The sequence below is a fragment of the Dipodomys ordii genome, unplaced genomic scaffold (assembly GCF_000151885.1).
Source record: "Dipodomys ordii isolate 6190 unplaced genomic scaffold, Dord_2.0 Scaffold98, whole genome shotgun sequence".
Lineage (NCBI taxonomy): Eukaryota > Metazoa > Chordata > Mammalia > Rodentia > Heteromyidae > Dipodomys > Dipodomys ordii.
Genome location: NW_012267314.1, coordinates 3,457,786 through 3,474,946, shown reverse-complemented (window position 1 = coordinate 3,474,946; position 17,161 = coordinate 3,457,786). Strand labels below are relative to the sequence as shown.

The 17,161-nt window shown below is 42.1% G+C and overlaps 1 protein-coding gene across 1 annotated transcript in view; it reads right to left on the bottom strand.

Moving 5' to 3' along the window:
- Syne1 (spectrin repeat containing, nuclear envelope 1) overlaps positions 1-17,161 on the bottom strand; it is a 388,103-nt gene that overhangs the window by 89,350 nt on the left and 281,592 nt on the right. The window contains exons 103-110 of the mRNA XM_013026970.1: positions 16,842-16,943; positions 12,631-12,750; positions 10,166-10,366; positions 7,489-7,662; positions 4,140-4,271; positions 3,314-3,510; positions 1,953-2,085; positions 1,390-1,572 (exon numbers count right to left, since the gene is read on the bottom strand). Of these exons, the coding sequence (XP_012882424.1) occupies positions 1,390-1,572; positions 1,953-2,085; positions 3,314-3,510; positions 4,140-4,271; positions 7,489-7,662; positions 10,166-10,366; positions 12,631-12,750; positions 16,842-16,943 (1,242 nt within the window). The remainder of the gene's footprint in view (positions 1-1,389; positions 1,573-1,952; positions 2,086-3,313; positions 3,511-4,139; positions 4,272-7,488; positions 7,663-10,165; positions 10,367-12,630; positions 12,751-16,841; positions 16,944-17,161) is intronic.

Genomic DNA, 17,161 nt, shown 5'->3' with positions numbered 1-17,161 from the left:
CGTGAAGCATCAAACGCAGAACAATGGTAGCCTTTTTATGTTCCCGTGCCATCTCATACCGTCACCTTGTGTAAATATTGACTAATTAATCGAAACACCAGTGAGAAGAGAATATTATTTTATAGCTAGTTTGATGAGTTAAAATAATTTAACTACAAAACATTCAACAGATGCATTTTATTAATTATCTTGTAAAAATCTGTGTGGAATGACTCAGGGATCATCAAAAGAAGAAAAAAATCACACTGTAAGCCGTTATTTCTAGATTGTCTTTTTGTTGTTGTTGGCACATTAGTATTTATTCCTCAGAGCAGGACCAATTTCCTGTTTTGCACTAAGATATAGTTAGGCTTGTGTATTTCACTTCATATATTACATGCTCATACATTCACTTATGACAGTAATTAGGAAGAACAAAGGCATTTTTTAAAAATACTATGTCAGCTTTGGTATAATCCTGCAGAGAACGATGAACAATTCCTGCCTGCCGGGCATGTGCAGCTCCTGGTTAGGGATCAGTGACATATTCATTCCACATAGCTGTCACTCTTGAGTATAGAGTGACAAATGTCAATGAGAGAAAGAAACAAAATGTTCTGGGCTGGGCACTGGTGGCTCACACCTGTAATCTTAGCTACTCAGGAGGCTGAGATCTGAGGATGGTAGCTCAAAGCCAGCTCAGGCAGGAAAGTCCATAAAACTCTTATCTCCAATGAACCACCAGAGAACTGGAAGTGGTACTGTGGCTCAAAGTGGTAGAGCATTAGCCTTGGGCAAAAGAGCAAAGGAACAGTGCCCAGGCCCTGAATTCAAGCCCCATGACTTTCCAGAAAAAAATGTTCTGGGGAGTTTAGAAGAATTCAACATATTCCCAGAGAAGAGGAAGACAATCACACATGGGATAATGACATTTTGTTCACTGACAGATGCCATCTATTTAGTAGTTGTCCCCAAAGATGGCATTGCCCAGTGATATGGCAGCCAGCTGAGTTGGGCTCAGATGCTCTGGAATATCTGTATCCTGATAAAATGGTCCAACAGCACAGTTGTCTGAGCATATCCCTGTCTTTAAGGGATACATGATCCTACTTACAGTTATTGAATACTCAGTGATCTCTTGAAGGTAAGAAGGTGGGACTTCTACACATTTTTAAATAACTATGAAGGTAACTACTCAAGCTGTGAAGCTGCCCACCTTTTATCCATTACAGAACAGTTTAAATAAAGAGATTTTAATACACACACATACAAGTTTGGGGAAGAAATGTCTTGTGGTGGCTCATTTAATGGGAGAGAGAGACAAACCAGGTTCTGAGATAAAGCTGATTTAAGTTTGTGTCTAAGGCATCAGTAGATGAATACCAAATAAATCCACCCTTTGCTGCATACCTGGTGGAGCTTCTCTTGTACGGCTGGGATATTTGCCAGTAGGTCAGTCCACTGGCCATCCACGTGTGACAGCTGAGAACGCAGGGTGGCCGTGTCCACCTTCTTCAACCGGAGAAGCTGGTTTCCAGTGCTCAGCACAGATGACTTCAGGGAAGATTTGGCATCCACCTCTTTAGAGAACTCCTAAAAGCCATAACAATGTTCAAGTTAGGATTACATAGCCAGCCTTTCGTTTAAGAACAAGAGGCTAATTTAGTGCCTTACACAACAATTTCCTCTATGTATTGAGAGGAGTATGGTAGAAAAATCCCTAGAGGAAAGCAAAGAAGCAGACTTTTACTCTCAAATCAAAATCTGGAGGATGATCTGAAATATCTACTAGTACTCAATGGTAAGCCCTACTAGTTGGCTTTCAGTGCTCAGAGCTAACATGGAAAAATTCTCTATAGGTTGGCTTACCTAGCATGTCCATTCATGGCTGACTTCCTGGTATAGGGGTCAGGCTTTGCCTAGAGGGCTAGAAAGAAGACATGGAGCCAAAGGCCTTAGATTTCCAAACTTACCAGGAAGGCATTTAGATGATCACGGACCATTTCCAGTTCTTGTGGGATTGTCACAGATTGCTGAGCCCAAAATGCAAGCCTGTCCCTTGCAGACTGTAACCAGTGCATTAATTCCGCAGACTCACTTTGGTACCTGTAAGTATGTAAAGGAATCCACTGGGGAAACATGCAATCTCTTTGGCTCATGCATGCTCCATTTCACCAACAGACTTAGAACAAAAATGTACTAAGTTGATACTCCGAGATTTTTTTTGTTCCCTGATATTGTATTCCTTGATGAAGTTTGTCTCTTTGGGTCTTGCTAGTTGAAAATAACAATCTCTTCTTTCACATCATGCTACTGAAAAATACCAGCTGATTGTTTACAAACATGGCATAGAAACAGAGTGTTTGTTATATAAAAATCAAATACCCACCCTCCCCGAATACTTCCTGTTATGGTTTGGATGTGAAATGTTCCATGCAGGTTCATGTGTTGAAAGTGTGACTCCCACTGGGGGTGCTACTTTGGGAGGTGATGGACAGCTTAGGAGGTGGGGCCTAGCCAGAGAAAGTAGGTCCCTGGCCTGTGCTACCAGGAACCAGGGACCAGAGACCCTTCCTGCTTCCACCTCACCTGGAGGTGAGCGGCTTCCTGGGTTACATGCTCCCCCCACCAACTCAGCCTCAACTCAACCTCTAAAACTAAGAGTGAAAATCAAGCTTTCCTCTTCTTAAATTGTCTCTGTTAGAGTCACACTGACAAAAATCTAGCATGCTAAAAGAGCATTCCCCTGAAAAACATTTTCCCTTTCCTCTCTTTCTAAAGCCTTACTGTGATAATCCAAAACAGTCAGTAAGCAAAGAAGAAAGGCAGTTCACAGGTAAGGTGCATTATGTAATTTCTTCCTTGCCCACTTTTAATTATGTCTTTATATAGGAATCCTACTGGGAAGCCAGGTGCCAGTGGCGCACACCTGTAATCCAGGTGGCATCAGGAGGCTGAGATCTGAGGGTCTCTCTTCAAAGACAGCTTTGGCAGAAAAAGCTGGAGGAATCTTATCGCCAATTAACAGCAAAAAGCAGAAACTGGAAGTATGGAGTATGGCTCAAGTGGTAGAGCACGAATTCAAACCCCCATATTGGTACACAAAGACACAGTCACACACACAGACACAGACACACACATATATGCACACACACACACACACACACACACACACACACGCACACACAACTCAAACTAGGTGCTTTCTCTTCTTTATTGTTCAAACTATGCCATTTTTCCAACTCGCCTATCTTCTCCAACTCCAACATCGACCATAGCACTTTACTGCACCAGGGTGTGTACAGAAAAGTGTGCAAGATCATCACCCTATTACCTGGTCCAGTGTTTCAGTATTGTTTCCAGTCTGTGCAGTTCCTTCGACACCCGGTTGGTGTTATTCAGCCAGCGCTCTCCCAGTTGATTCAGCTGACTTTCCAGATCTGAGCAGCTGACGGACATCAGGAGTCGTTTCCCATCATCTAATACTTGATATAATTTGGGCTGGTATTCATTAAGGCTGGATTTTAGATGCTGAAATGGTGAACAAAATTGAGTGAAACATTTGCTTTGCATTCCTGGCTCTGAAAACAGCATTTCTCTGTGCTCACAAGGCTCCCAGTGCCCATCACTCAAATATAAATTATTTTCACCCAAGTGTCAATGAAAACATTTCATCAAAGGAGAAATGGTTTGCTTGAGGGGTTCAGTGACTTTAGAAACATTTAAAAACATCAATCTTCGTTGTTTCATTTTTGTTGTGATACCAATATAAACTACAGTGAATGCTGGGTGGAGATTTGGAGATTTGAAAGTTTTCCAAAAGACTTCTTCCATTAAAGAGAGAGAGAGACAGAGAAAGAGAGAGAGAACATTTTGAATTTTTTTTGGTAGTGCTGGGAACTGAATGGGAATGCCTGCTAGACAAGCATTCCGTTACTAAGTGAAAGAATCAGCCTAGAAGACTATCTTATTGTAAATAACTCACACATGAGCTGCTTCTATTATAAATAATTCACGCACTACCTGGTATCAGTAGTTTGAAAGAAAAGTAAAACAAGGAGACACCTGATCACAACTTTGTTTTGATTCCATGGAAAGTACTGGCAAGGTTCTAAAGCAAATGTGGCCCCCATAGCCCCGAGACGCCGTGGGGGCCTGACCTGGTAGAGGCTTGTTCGTTCCATGAGCCTGTCCTCGCTCTCCTCCACCAGACCCACGCTGGGGATACTGCTCTCCACCACCTCCAGCTCTCGGACAATCTCCCGGAGACCCTCATCCAGATGGGACCATGTCTAGAGAGACAACAATAGTTTATGAGCCAAAGAACCCTCCTGGGTACCAATACCTGTGTGCACAAATGTATGGTGAATAGACCTCATGCTTATAACCAGGTGGGCCGGTAAGTCACTAAACATCTCTGAACTATTTTCTCCACAATCAACTGGTGCTAATGGTAGCTAATTTCTCTACCGTGAGTCTTTTTTTTTTTATTGTGAAAATACTGTACAGAGGGGTTACAATTACATGGGCAAGATAATGAGTACATTTCTTATCAAGCATTGTAGCCTCCTCCTTTGTTTCTCCTTCCCATCTCTTCCCATCCTCCCCCTACCCCCAGTCCTTCTCCCACCCCCACTGCACCAAAGTTGTAAAGTTTGTTTTCGACATAACGACTTGTATGTCTCATTGTTGCAATGGGTCTACCTGTATCCCTATTTAAACGATTTGTTTTTTCCCTTCCCCTCCACAAATTATATGGACATCAAATACAGTGAAACCAAGGGTTATACTGTGGGGGAGGGACATACAAAGCAACAAAGAAATAATCTTATAAGTGTGTTAGAAACAATCCCATGAAAGAAAAAAAAACATTTGAATACATATCTTATGGTTCATTTCCCTAACATCACCTTATCTGACCTTTTCTGCTTGACTCAGACATAGATATTGCAAATAAGGGAAACCATGGGACCTATGTTTCTTTGGGCCTGGCTTACTTCACTTCATATAATTTTTTCCAAGTCTTTCCATTTCCTAACAAATGGGGCAATGTCATTCTTTCTGATGGAGGTATAGAATTCTGTTGTGTATATATACCACATTTTCTTGATCCATTCATCTACTGAGGGGCATCTGGGTTGGTTCCATATCTTAGCTATAGTAAATAGTGCTGCAATAAACATAGTCATGCTTCTACCGTAAGTCTTAAATGTAATAATGACTGCAGTACACCCAGGATCTGATGTACCTGGCTTATTCTGTACCACAGAAAGGATTTACACAGAAGAGATAGTATGCTGGCTTTTCATATAACATGTGAACCCAACACATTACATGCACAAATAAGTCTTAAAACATAAACGTTTATAAAATAGGAATATTGAGTACAAATACTATAGCAAGGAAAAAATGTCAAATTGCTGACTCCTACATCCAGACTTTTATTTCATTTAAAACTGGAAAATACTTTCTAATCAGCTGAATTATTTTCCAAAAATTTATGAAAACGGAAGCAGTTTTTCAACGTGTCCATTCACACTAATGTGCAGTTGGCATGCAACGAGATGTCACAGTAAGGAGGTGTGCTTGGATCGAGGGATCTAAGAGTGAATGAAAGACACCTAATGCCTGCCTTCAAGGAGCTCACACTCTAGGGATGAAAGACCGAGAATCCACAGTACTTGTACTTCTTGTGGTGTGTGGGAACAAAACTGAGCTGCAGAGGGGGATGGAGGGAAGGCCTGGGTGTGTCCCCAGTGGGGTTGCAGTGTAAATGAGTCAGGTAGATCACCTTGGGAAACACACATTCCAGCACACAAAGCCAGTCAGACATGGTATGACTGCCAGTCCGGCTAATAACTAATCATGTGCCTTGGTAAGATATTGGTCCCAGACTCAGTCCTAGAAGAGGAATTCACAATGCAGCTTAGAGTGTTGTGGTAAAAACTGGACAGGTTCACATAAATATAAACTATCTGGCTGGAAGACTGATCAGTTGCCCAACAGTACTGTTATTACAAGGATGTCCAATGCTCAAGACCTCTCTAAAATACAATATGCAGAGGGATTCCATGTCTGGAATTTGTGGAGTTAGCATGTGGAGTTAGCCTAATGTTGGCTCAGGGAAGAAGACAAGATTTAAAATGGTGTAAATATGAATGTTAGGCAATTCAGGTAAGACTGGAAATGTTGTGGGAGATCAGAAGAAAAAAATACAGAGGCGTTATCATCCCTCAAATTTTCTTGGGCCAAAAGGAAATACAAGAAAGCTAGAATAGTTTGGGGCAACACTCTAGTTACTATAAACATAAGGGCCAGTTGTATTAAGCATGTCTCACATTGACACAGGTTTCTATGCCTGGGTGATTAGCTTCTATGGAGGACCTACTTGGTGTTCAAGAGCATATACTATGAGGAAGCTAAGACCCAAGTCCAAGCTCCTCTGACTCTAGAGCAGTGCCTTGCAAACTCCTTTGGTAATTGGTAAGTTGTGTGGACCACACAGTATCTATTACAACTGCTCATGTTCGTCCTGTCAGGTGAATGCAGCTGTGGACCAGATGTGCAGTGATCCAATTTGATAGGTTCCAAATAAAGTCTACCAAAACAGGCAATGGGTTACATTTGGTCTGTGGGTCAAATTCCACTTTAGAATGTTCGTCTTGATTGCAAATGGCACCCTCTCTTTCCTAGCATGGACAAGATCCAGTGTATCCAATGCTGTTTTCCTCCCTGTGAAAATACATTGTATTCTGATTGTCTGTGGCTGGCTGGTGATCTCATAGTCTAGTGAGGGCAGTGACCCAGAAGTATTCACTGTTGTGTTCTGAGTGCCTGGCAACTTGGTGGCAGCTTGGTAAACGTTAAGTAAGTAAACATTTGCTTCCTTCCCTTATGATGAATACGAGAACGAGGGACTTGAAGGTGACTCAGTGAACGAGACAACGAAACGTCAGCTTCCTTTTATGACAGGCAAATTCAGACCAGTAACCAAGGGAAACCCTACACGTGGTTTCTACAATCTGACTTTGCTTATTCCTGATCTTCCAGGTGTGCTGCTTCCGCGCAGTTTCTTTGTCTTATACCAAGTGGACTGTTTGTCTTTTGCTCCAAGAGCCTTGTTAGACCCTCACCGGCTCTCCTCTGGCTGCTGGACCCTCTCGACAGGTCTTCTAATGAGACAAAACTGCACTGGGACTGAGCCGGGGATATGTTTTGCCTTTTTCATCATCTTAATTAAGCTTTCAAGCCAGAATGACTGAGCCTCCAGCTCTCTTCAAGCACAGTCTGACATCGCTCTTCAACTGGATGACTGACAAAAATAAAACACAGCCAGTGGAAACCGGAAGTATTGGGGGAATGGGAAACCTCTACTTGTGGGAAACATAATCTGGAGCCACAGAACACGGCTTAGCTCTTAGGTCACGGGAGGCAAACTTGAGTGGTCACATGTGGCCCAACTGGAAGGTCCACCTTCCAGTCAGGAAGACGCCCCCTGAGCAGTCTTACCTCCAGAATGTACTCTAGCTCCACACCCCTCTTGTGAGCCCGTTTCAGCACAGCAGATGCCTGAGCCATCTGGTCCGCGTGGAACTGGGTTTCCTGTAGGACCATGAAGCCGATGATCTTTCTGAAGAGCGTTTCCGTCAAGATCATGTGCGATTCCAGGCCCTGGAAGTATTCCTGCAGTGTTATAGATGGAAAGAGGTCAGCAGCTCATCCACAGGGAACCTAAGGACCAAAATGGCTTCCTTGAGCTCATCATACATCACACTGGCCCTCGGTGAGGCCCAGACATGGGCCACCTCCTGTAGTCTCCCTCCAGAAATGAGGCTGTGAGGACCTGTGGTCTTGACCTCACTCAAGAGAGTCCTATTCATTGAACTGCACACACAAGCCAGCCCCTCGCCCCCTCCCCACCCCAAGATCAAAGTTATTCATACGAGACTAGTTGTTGACCACCTCCTGTCCTTTGAACAATAGCCTCTCGCACTTCCCTGGGTCTCTCACGAGTGTCCTCCTACCTCCCTTGATACCTCATTTGCCACACTCCCACCCTGAGCCTCTGCTTCCTCTGCTCTTCTCCAGATGCTCTCCAGAGACACCCAGTGTCTTTCCTTCCTCCATAGCTGGCCCTGGGCCCCTCTTTCTAAGCTTTTGGAGAGGTTTATGGGCTTATGACTTCCTGCCAAGCAGAGTTTGGCCTACACTAATTTGGTCTCAAGTATTTTTAATTTGCCTTGTGTTTTCACAAAATAGAACTGAAGCCCTTACGCGACCCTACAGATATTTTTGGAAGGTCATTTTTTTTAATGTACAATAGACCCTAGAGTAAGAAATGGGCCCAAGCATATCTCCTATGCTCAGCCCCACTGGCCCAGTAATTGGATATGTTCTACTTTCCAAGGCTCCATAAACTCTTTACCTTAGCCATGCCATCCTTACATAGACCAGAGCTCTATGAAACAGGTGCTCTGTGAACATTTCAACTCATGCTCCTACTTCTTATTCATTATTCCTATTCATTACTGATTGATCGCAGTACTGCGCATTGCCAGGAAAGCAACTCTACCCCTTGAGACACAGCCCCAATCATTCAGTTATACACTTTTGTTTTTGAAACAGGGTCTTCGGCTCTCTTTGCCTAGGCTGGCTTCAAACTCATGATCCTGCTGCCTCTACCTCTTGAGCATCTATTACAGGTATGTGCCACTACCCCTGGCTGGAAAAAGTGGCTCGATTTTCCATGTAGGATGAGAACACCAATCCTCTCCGTCTGTGGCTTGTACAAGGTCACAGCGTTTACTTATGTTAGCGCTGGGGCTCGAGTCAGTATTGTGGTTTGCTGTATCTGTACCTCCCCCTCAACACAGCAGAACTCTCTCTCTCCTCCAGAACATGGGCTCGTCAGTAAAATGTGCTCCTAGAATCTCCAGAGTTGGGAGAGACAGGGAAGGTCACCCACCCAACGTGCTTCCTTTCACCAGCCCCTCCCCCTCCCAGCCCGGGCTGGGTTCTTTCTCATGGCCGAAGGACCTCCATTCAGTGGGAGTAGCCTCCTTCTTTTAGAGTTCTACTACTACTGAATTTTATTTCCTTTCTTTTTCTTTTTTTAAGCTCATTGATCCTAGTTTCCTTTCTGGAATAACTCAGCATGATCTTTTATTGCTATGGTCACATTTGAGAAAAACCAGCTGTGAACTTTAAAGCCATGTCTTCAAAGCCAAATGATAAGGCTTTAATAAATTATAAAATTCTAGACAAAAAAACCCTCTGGGAATAAACAAAATTACAATTCACTTCCTCCAAAATCCACCATTGAAAAACACCAAAGAGCTGGGCACTAGTGGCTCACACTTATAATCCTAACTACACAGGAGGCTGAGATCTGAGGATCTAAAGTTCAAAGTGAGCCCCCACAGTAAAGTCCTTGGGACTCATATCTTCAATTAACTACCAAAAAGGTGGAAATAGAGCTGTGGTTAGTAGAGCACTAGCCTTGATCACAGAAGCTCAGGGGCAGTGCCTAGGTCATGAGTTCAAATCCCAAGACTGGCTAGCACGTGCATGTGCACGGGTGCTTGCACGAATGCACGCACACACACACACACACACAGAGCAGGCACCAGAGAGCAACATTATGGTAGAAAATATGCTAATCATCTTTTGTTTCTCTTCAGGGAATTCCCATGGCCCAGGAGGGTAAGTTTCTCAATTCACAAACGTCCCCTAGTCATTGCTAACATGGCAAATGCCTAGTTGTATGTATGTGTGTGTGTGTGTGTGAGTGTGTGTGAAAAAGGATTTTTTTTACTAAGGAGTAGTATCCAACCACAGGTTGGTTTTGGCACATCCCGATGGCACAGTCCCAGGGATCCGAAGCATGTAGTAAAGGAACTCGATGTCCCCACGAAAATCTCTGACGCCTTCAACAACGAGAGGAAAACATGCTCAGAAACTGAATGACGCATAGAACACACACATAACCTCAATCCCAGAGCTGAGGGGTAGCTCTGGATTCCCAGAGCAGAGCACCGAGTCCTTGCCAGCACATGGGAGGGCAGAGAGAGCAGCCAGCACACAGAGACAAAGGGCCACGAAGGCCACGTCACACACGGAATGCCTAAGAACCTGTCCAGAGTTGCAGCAGATGCTTTTGCAGTTACATTTTCTCGTTCTTTCTGACCTTATGCTTGTCCAGGAGCTGCTGGATGTCCTCCTTGGAAGACACGATGACTTTGTGGTCTCCGGACATCTTCTCTTGTCCAGTTTCTAGCAGGTCAGACAGGTCTTGCAGGGCCCTTTCATACTGGCTCTTGAGGGCAAGATTTTGGTTCAGACTACTCCTCCGTGAGCCAATGGTCATCATCAGCTCATCGTAGGTGTCCTAATGAACAGAACAACTACAGTCACGCTCAGGCCACAGGCTGGCATAGCTCCAAAGACAGAGATATATATTACATTATATTATGTTACTTTATATATGTAAAGTATTATATACGTAATATATATATGTATATATATATATATATATATATATATATATTACTGTCAGGCCAATGACCCGATCAAGGATTCCCCTTCTAGTAAGTTCCAGAACCTGTCTTTCTTATGACTACATTTCACAAGTGTCTTTCAAATAAGGTAAGTTCTAAGACCTCTATACTCATGCCTCTACTGTATTATAGCAAGGGTTATGTCTTTGCAATTGCTTGACATTAAAGAGTTCACGTTCTTCCATTAATATTTTTCAGCATCCCTATTTATTTTTGTTTTAAGACTTATGTGTTTTTAATGAACAATAATAAAGTACAAAAGAGAAATTTTAGATAAAGAGTGATGTTTTAAATACTTAATGATGGGGCAAAGGATGAAATACTCAATAAACAATGTAAGGCGGAAATAACTCAACTATCTGAGGGAAAGTAAAGTTACCATGGTATCTCCTGACATGCCAAAATGCAATTTAGATGGATTGAGCAATAAAAATAGATGGTTTGGAATGTTGCTATGTGGTAATGGGTTTATCTAGCATGAGTAAGAGTCATAGTTCTATCTGCAGCACCACAGCATAAACAAAAAAAAGTAAATAAAGTAACAAAATAAAATTGCAAATGAAGGGGAAATAAAAAAAAAACAAAGAATGTGTCTTTTAAAAAATATAAGCTTAATTTTCTGAGAGTTCAAACAACAATGATATAGCTCCTGGAAATGGCATATGAGGTAGATTTGACAAACGTGTGGCATTAGGTGGTGGCAGAATGTCCCTATGGCTAAGGAGACAGCCGAGAAATTGTAATCCTTTTTCTTATCATGTTCTGAGCACTAAAGTGATTTTATGGACTCGATACAGTATCCTTAACATTTTTGTCTGTTAAATAATATCAGATTTTGGACTATCACTCAAATAAAGAGTTAGTAAAACTAGTCTAATGTGAATGGCAAGACACATAGATTTAGAAAAGCCAGTTATTTCTGCCAAAGTTGGTAAACAATGATTTAATCTGCAAAGACATTTTAGGAGATCATGATACACCAAACAGAAAATTTATTGAGGCATATGGGCCTGATTATTATATCACAGGAAGGAAGAGCAGGCCAAATGGTTAAGTCTGGATAAGTTCAACTTAATGACTATTTACAGTTATGACGTTTGACTCTTACACCTGACGCTGAAGAGCTGTGGGAAAAGCATATTAAAAAGCGCAAGGCGGGGGAGGCGGCTTTGGGAGAAGATGAAGGGATGAGACAGCGCAAATGTGCGCCTGATTAGAAGAGCGATTTTATTTTCCCCAAAGAAAGGGCTTTTGACCTTGGACTTGACTCACACAACTAATCCTCAATTGCTTTGATAAGACCTGTGTAGTTGTGGGGATGTACAACTGTCCACAACTGTGTACACTGTATTTAATAGAACATAATAAAGACATTATCTATCAGATGTGATATCTCAGCCACTTCCTCTGAACATCAGACTCAATTTGTGGCACTAGTGTGTTTACCCAGGGTTGGCTTCATGTTTGCTAGGCAAGTGCTCTACCACTTGATTCATGCCTCCAGCCTACCATGTCCAATTCTTGAACAGGTGTCAGATATCGGCAAGCAAATTAACCCAAAGTGGTATTTTCTATTCCCCAAAGATGCTGAGAAATCTGTCAAAATTAAATCACTTTCTACTTTAGCTTTTCGGTTATTTTTCTAGATTTAAAACCGTGTTTCTTCCAATGAAATATGTGTGAAAGGTGAGATAAAATTCCCTCCCTCCAAAAAAAAACCCACTTTCTGAAAAGTCTTACCGTGAGTATTTGTTCATTTAAGTAGGTAATAGTTACTTACCTCTGGGTAATAATGTAAGTAGTAATGGCAACGATCATGTTTTTAAGATTAGATAAATACATTACTAGACTCTAGCACTACAGTTAGCCATCAGAATATTCATAAAAGGCATCAAACTATGAACCATTAGAAGAAGCATGTGAGTATAATTCATTCTATCAATAAATATTCAGACATTTTTCTAAGTGCTACTTGGAAGGAAAGTTAGGATGGAAGAGCCACAATTTCCATCAAGAAAGCCAAGAAAAGAACACTTTCTTGATTTTCAGTTGTGTTATCCCATTGAAGCCCAATGGTCCTGGCTGAAGACTATACCTGGAGCTTGGAGAGTTCCTGCAGGGCTGGTGGCTCAATCTGCAACTTGTCACCACGTCTTTTTAATTCAGTGATTCCCGCATCCAGTTCCTTCAGTCCCTCCTCAGCCTGTTGTATCGCCTAGGTAGCATTGATGGCATTTTGTTAATGTGCTTAGGACCAGTTTCCCCTCCCCAACAAGATACGATTGGAATACCTCTCTATTTGCTTTCCTTCACTTTACAATATAAAATCAAATACGTACAAAAAGAGTCATTTTACCACCACATATAAACCACAGTCATATGTTATATGAGGAGGGAAAAAAGACGACGGCTCTTTCTTATACCACAGCTGAACCTGCTGGAGGTTATGGAGGAATGAGATGTGGGAGCAGGATGGCTTCTTTGCAAAAAGCAAAGGATGTGCGAATGGCCACACACAAATCGGGCTGTGAGACGTAGTTATAAAAGGGCATTTTGTCTGAGATTTGCTAAGGGACCATGTCCAGTTTCTTGAAATGGAATTGGGAGATGGAATTAGAGAGAGCTCCTGAAAGAAAACTGGAAAATTCATGGCAAGCACCATACAGGAATGCGTGTGCTCAGGGCTAGGAAGAAGAAAAATCAACCCATCTGCAGGACTGAAAGTGCTTGCCGCTGCTAACCTCTGTCTTCCTGGTGTGCGGTCTGCAGAGGCAGACTCAGACCTCATCCTGTGACAGTCTGGTCAGGAAATGAGAGAAACACAAAACAAGCCCGAACAGAATTAAGTGCTAAACTTCATGATGCAACATATCTCTATTAGCATGTGGAGAAGGGAGGAAGCAGCCTGGCAAGCCCTCGTCTAAGTAGGGTTTTGGAAGACACACAATTTCAGTCTCCCTTGATAATGGAAAGAGCCTGGACTCCATATGGCAGATGAAACACAAATGGGTTTAATCTTTCCTTTGCTACCACCCATTGCAACCACAGCACGTATTCTGTTTGCTTGTTTTTTTTGGTGGTGGGGGGGAGTGTTTTCCTCTGTAAATCTACAAGGAAAAGGAAACAAGGAAGAAGGTAATACTAACAAAATTTTGGTGCATAAAAGATCACCTTTGCAAGTCTGAGAAAGCTAAAGTTCATCTAGTAGAGGAATCCACAACAGCACATGCAAAGCCACCAGCGTTGCAGGAGGAACGCAAGTACCTCAACGGAATGGGACTGTGAACTCAAGAAACTCAGTGGAATGGGGTGGTGGGAGAGCTGGCGAAATGCAGCTTGAAGAACGCTTAAGTCTCTAGGGGTCTTTTCTTCATTCCATGCAACCTCTTTCTCTGCCCAGAGAAAGACTCAAAGTTTACTTTCTGGAGAGGGGTAACAGGCTCAGCAGTAGGCTCAAGTGCTGGATTGAAAACATGGAAATAAAGTGACAGAATGCTGGGCCTGAGCTGCCAAAGTTACTCTGATTCAGTAAGTGCTAGGGCTAGTCCTCTACTGGGCAGAAACAAGACAGAAAGCAATCTCCCAGAGTCAAGACAAGAATCGGACAGGGAAACTGCCTTCACCCATTGGTATCTCAAAATCATCACGCTCCATCCTTACATCAAGTGTCCACTCACTGTTTATGTCCTTAACAAGTAGAAAACAAGCAATCTACCTAATTCACATATCCAGTGTGGAAAAGACAAACATAATTAAACAAATGACAGAAACAGGAAGAAAACAGACTATACACATACAAAAATAAACATTAATCACTAGAGATGTTCAAAAGATAATGTATCCACTAAAAAGATAAATAAATAAAAAGGATGAGGGATAGGATACCATAAAATGGGTCATTCCAGAAAACCACACTGAAGCCCGGAAAACTAACCACATAAGATAAAAATGCAAAACTTGACGGAAGAGTTGGAGGTGAAATTCCTTCAGGGAAAAAGTAGAGCGAAAAAAGACACAAAGAGAAAGATCTCTAGATTAAAAAAAAAAAAAGCAAAAACAGAAACCAACAAGTAAAAATGGCAACTCTTTTTTACAACTACTTAAGAATAATGAGAAACAAGAGAAATAACTGAGTATTCAGCAAAAATAAAATAAATCAAAATCAAATGACTTATAGCAATGAATGAAAACATTCAAGATCTGATTGAAAGGAGTTTCAGAAAGATTGACTAAGCCAAGGGCTGAAAAACATAAAATAAATCATTAGAAAAATTTCTAAGCTGGAAAGATGAGAACTACCAAATCAAAAGAGCCCACTGAATTCCCAGCACAGAGGATAAAAATAGACCCTCCACAAGCATAGAATGTTGACATTTCAGAACGCTCGGGACTTCTGGGAATTTGATGATGTTTAGATTTCCCAGCGAACACAGCAAACAAATGTCTACAGATTTTAAAGAAACTGATTTCCGATCGAGAGTTCTATAAAGAGCTAAGCAATTAATAAAGTGTGAGCACAAGGGCATGAACATTTTCAGCCCGCAGGACTGTGAAGAACAGCAACATTAACAAAACAAGGAATCAAGCCAACAAAGAAAATGATTTACAACTCAGAAAACAGTTTCATTTGGAACATATAAAAGACAGAGATCTCTTTAAAAAGCAGATGAAATTCTGAGCTAGGAAAATACACATCTACCTATAACTTTCAAACTTTTTTTCTTTTTTGGTCAGTCGTGGGGCTTGAACTCTGGGCCTGGGTGCTGTCCCTCAGCTCTTCAGCTCAAGGTGAGCACTCTATCACTTGAGCCACAGCACCACTTCCAGGTTTCTGGTGGTTTATTGGAGATAAGAGTCTCACAGACTTTCCTTCCCAGGCTGGGTTTGAACCGCAATCCTCAGATCTCAGCCTCCTGCGTAGCTAGGATTACAGGCATGAGCCACTGGTGTGCAGCTCAAACCATTTTTTGAGTGGCCATCTCTTATGTGTATTTCAGGAGAGTTCTAGTTCTCTGTGGTTTACATAAAGATCCCCCAGCATGCTCTGAAATTAGGTAAAGAAATCCTACTAAATACTCTTCATCATTAATTAGCATTCCATGTGCATCCTCAATTTCTTCCCTCCTCCCTGTTTTTATTGCCATTCTATGAGTTCAAGTCCTCATTCTTTCTCACAGTGGTGGCTACAGAACCTCAAGACTGATCTCCAGTTCCCTGACCCTGGTGCTATCAGAAGCAGGTTCTGAAATGGACTTGTTTTGTTCTCAGACTTTCCTTATGACTGCACAAGACATGAAAGTGTATAAGTCAACCTACCATACTCAGAAACACCACAAACTTCAATTTACATTCATTTGTATTTTCCTTTTCTTTACTTTTTTTTTTTTTTTTGGAAGGGGTTGGCACTTGAGCAAGTTGGCTACACCTGTCTGCTCTATCATTTGAGCTATACCTCCAGCCCTGTTTTTTGGTTATTTTAGAGATGGAGTAGAATTGACTTTTCTGCCCAGACTCAGCTTCAGTCTCAACCTCCTGAGTAGCAGTTACAGGTGTGAGCCAATCATGCCAGCTCTACTTTTATTTTTCAATTCCATTGTATGGATGTTTTCTGAGAAGACAGAGCACTTGCTGATAATCCAGAAACAAATGAATATACCTATACCTGTGTGGTGTTCTTGTTTGTCTGTTCCCTTCCAGCTAATGGGTTATGTGATCAATAACGTGCAGAGATGCGAGGTTTGCAGAATGAAGTCCATGTTCTCTGACGTTCTAAATGTGACCGACCTTGCTTCCCCCTAGTTTTCATCTATTGTAAACTGAACCATGTAGGAATTATTTGTGGTTTTCTGTAAGCACTCAGAATTTTCTAGCTGTATGTCTTTTGTTCTTTCTGTTCTCTTAACCTTGACACATTTCTTCTAAGTCTCTAGATGTTAAAAACCCAAATGTGTCCTATTGTTCTCTAAGCTTTTCCTGGTTGTACCCTTAGTGGGAGACATTCTCTCTTCTCTGAGTGTCTGTAATGCTCTGTGCCTGCCCAAGTCAGTCAGACGTTCATCTTCTCTCCTGGAGGGGAGCACACACCTTCAGGATGTCCACCATCCTTGACACTCTGACCTCACACTGCTTAGTTCTGTGCAAAGATAATAGCAGACCATATCACCTGTATAGTGTTCAAGCCCAGCACTGCAAAGTATGTCCAACAATCCTCCAGCAAGCTACTAATCTATCACGGAGTATTTGAAATTTCAGAGTTAAGCAGGTATCTCTGTGTTTGCTCCTCTAGCCAAATCTGGCTATCAGTACCTCTATTTGTTGTGCCATGGGCTGCTCAAACACGTTGGCCAGTTTCTGTAGAGTGACATACTTGGTATCTGCAAGTGATGTGCGCAGCACCTTCAGGTCATTCTAAGGAGGAAAGCGACAGGGAGATGAAACATGACCACAGGGAATTCAAAACAGTTGTAAATATAGCACAGATTCTTGGACATGATAAAGCAACCATCTCTCAGCGTCTGTGGGAATTGGTTCTAGAGTCTCTGCCACGCTCCGTGGATGTGCAAGTTCCTGATAGAAGACAACATAATTAACTTATGCCTTTCCTGACACAGCATGAAACCAGCTCT